Source organism: Bactrocera latifrons, unplaced genomic scaffold, assembly GCF_001853355.1.
Source record: "Bactrocera latifrons isolate USDA-ARS-PBARC rearing strain unplaced genomic scaffold, ASM185335v1 scaffold_145, whole genome shotgun sequence".
Classification (NCBI taxonomy): Eukaryota; Metazoa; Arthropoda; class Insecta; order Diptera; family Tephritidae; genus Bactrocera; species Bactrocera latifrons.
In genome coordinates this window covers 629,694-632,020 of record NW_017534908.1, presented here as the reverse complement: position 1 = coordinate 632,020, position 2,327 = coordinate 629,694, and the positions used below count along the sequence as shown (strand labels likewise).

General features: G+C 32.3%; 1 protein-coding gene across 2 annotated transcripts in view; it reads right to left on the bottom strand.

Moving 5' to 3' along the window:
• Window positions 1-743: 743 nt before the first annotated feature.
• The window catches only part of LOC108965675 (cullin-2), a 4,658-nt gene continuing 3,074 nt past the window's right edge, over window positions 744-2,327 (bottom strand). For both annotated transcript variants that reach the window (XM_018928234.1, XM_018928235.1), the window contains 3 exons: window positions 1,507-1,875; window positions 1,319-1,435; window positions 744-1,256 (listed from right to left, as the gene is read on the bottom strand). In XM_018928234.1, the coding sequence (XP_018783779.1) occupies window positions 1,125-1,256; window positions 1,319-1,435; window positions 1,507-1,875 (618 nt within the window). In that variant the 3' untranslated portion in view covers window positions 744-1,124. The remainder of the gene's footprint in view (window positions 1,257-1,318; window positions 1,436-1,506; window positions 1,876-2,327) is intronic.

Here is a 2,327-nt window from a genome sequence, read left to right as displayed (position 1 = left end):
CTTAGAAATCGACCTCATGCCCCTCAAAAGAGCCTTGGTAAGTACATTTTTCATATTTTTAATTTAGTAGAGATGCTGCATGCAGAAAAAAAAATTATTTTCTGCTAATAATATAAACAAATAAACTCTTTATATCAAAAACGAAATTTTCAGCTCTCAGAAAGAACAATTTCCATCCTTTTGTTTTCAAGGAGTATAAATGGTTTTTTGCGATGATCCAAATACCACTACCGAAGCAACCCATAAATTCGCGAGCTAACAGCACACACTACCATGGGTAGCCATGAAGTCACAATACACTGCTTTTAACACATTAACCAGTTGAATTTATAGCTTGCTGTTTGAAAATATCATTTTCCAATTGAGTAAAATCAGGTCTTGATTTCCCAAACAAAAAACTAGAATGTGCCATAATGTTGTACGTTTGCACCTGTGTTAAATAGCATTTATAAGCGAATAAAAAACAAACGAAGCTTCAAAGATTTCAAAACACATTCCTGCATGTACACCACAGTAAAAGCACAGACATAAAAAAAATTATATGCAACAAACACACAAAAGAGGAAAAAGGCCATATTGCCAAGTATACATACCTACAGAATACCGTTATGCTGTATGTAGTGGCAATTATTATTATTTTTATTTGACAGATGAAAGCCTTGAGCCTACCCACCACTTTTCGTGGCGATAATTGCAACGTATTAATATAATAATTGAATATTTAATAATAAAGAAAGTTTTAATTACTTATACATGCTGTTTCCGCGCAACGGCGTATTTATTAAATTTCTTCTTTTTTTTTTTTTTTACTAATAACCTATGTTTTATATGTATGTAGTACGTGATTTTTCATGTGCCAGGTTTGTACACAAAATATTGCGCAGGAGCAAGGATAAAAACAAAGACTTAAACAATTGAGGGGTCATACCTGTGTGAGCAATAATAGCATGAAATTTTAAACTAAAAAAAAATATTTATAATAAAATAATTGAATAAATTGCAATAAAAAATTGTGTATATAAAGAATAATTTAATATTCGGCATACAAACTTTGTAGCAGCATATTTAAATTAATATTGTGCTGCTTTAAACAATAATAACAACACCAGCAATTTCAAGCAGAGTTATGCGACATAACTGTATTCATCACCCGAGTTGGGAGTACGTTCTATATATTGTTTGTCAATCAGCGATTCGATGCATTTTTTTATCATTGAAATACTCGGTGTAAAGCTCACTCTCGATTGTGATAAAATCTATGTAGAAAGATATCGCATTAGCACAGAAGAAACATAAATGAAAATGAAAACGAATGCACCTCTTGTATAAGCGCATTGTGCTTTAGAACTTTGCGAGATTTCATGATGCGCACAATGGCCGCCTGCAGATAAAGCTTTCTGTCCTCGTCTACTGCACTGATGGTGTGTTCGATTTGCTGCAATACAAACAGATACAAAATATACATTTGATTATTCTTTAACAGTAAATTAATGTAGCTTCACTCACCTCTTGTTGTGTTTCCTTTTGCATGGCAGATGTTATTTTGAATTTTGTTCTCTTGTTCGAATAATCGAAATTCAATTCGATTTTCGTATTGCCCTCTAGGTTTTCTGAACTCGCAATGAGCAATTTCGATTCAAGCAGCGATTGTAAATGTTTCTGAAACGTTTCACTATTCAATTGCAGGGTGCTTTGTATGTCCTTGCAGGTAAGCGAGTCACAGGATTCAAATAACAACAACATGGCCATTTGATAGGTTTGCATTGTAACTATGTATGTTTTCTTCACATAGCCCAGCTTCAGTTCGCCTTGACACATATGATGAAGCCATGTCAATTTGCGACCATTAAACGATTTGTGATAGAAGGCTTCGAACTGCAAAATAAATAATATGTGCAATATTTTAGGTTATTAATTTGAGGTTATAAGGATAAATAACATGTGCAATGTTTTAGGTTATAAGAAGTTAATATATAAATTCCGAGCAAACCGAAGTCATAATACACCTTTCCGGTGCATTTCTTAGCGCATAAAGAGTATAAAAAGTTTTTGAATTGATTTCGTTCGATCAATTTGTATGCAGCTATATGTCATAGTAGTCCAATATGAATGAAAACTACCTTGGAAAATATTCCATATCAAATATTGTGAAGATATCTTATCAAATAAAAAAGTTTGTCTTACAAAAGCTTAATTTTTTCCGATCAATATGTAGGCAGCTATATGCTATAGTGGACTGATCTGAATAATTTCTTCGGAGATTATAGCGTTGACTTAGACAATAATATATGCTAAATTTAGTGAAGATATCTTATCAAATAAAAATG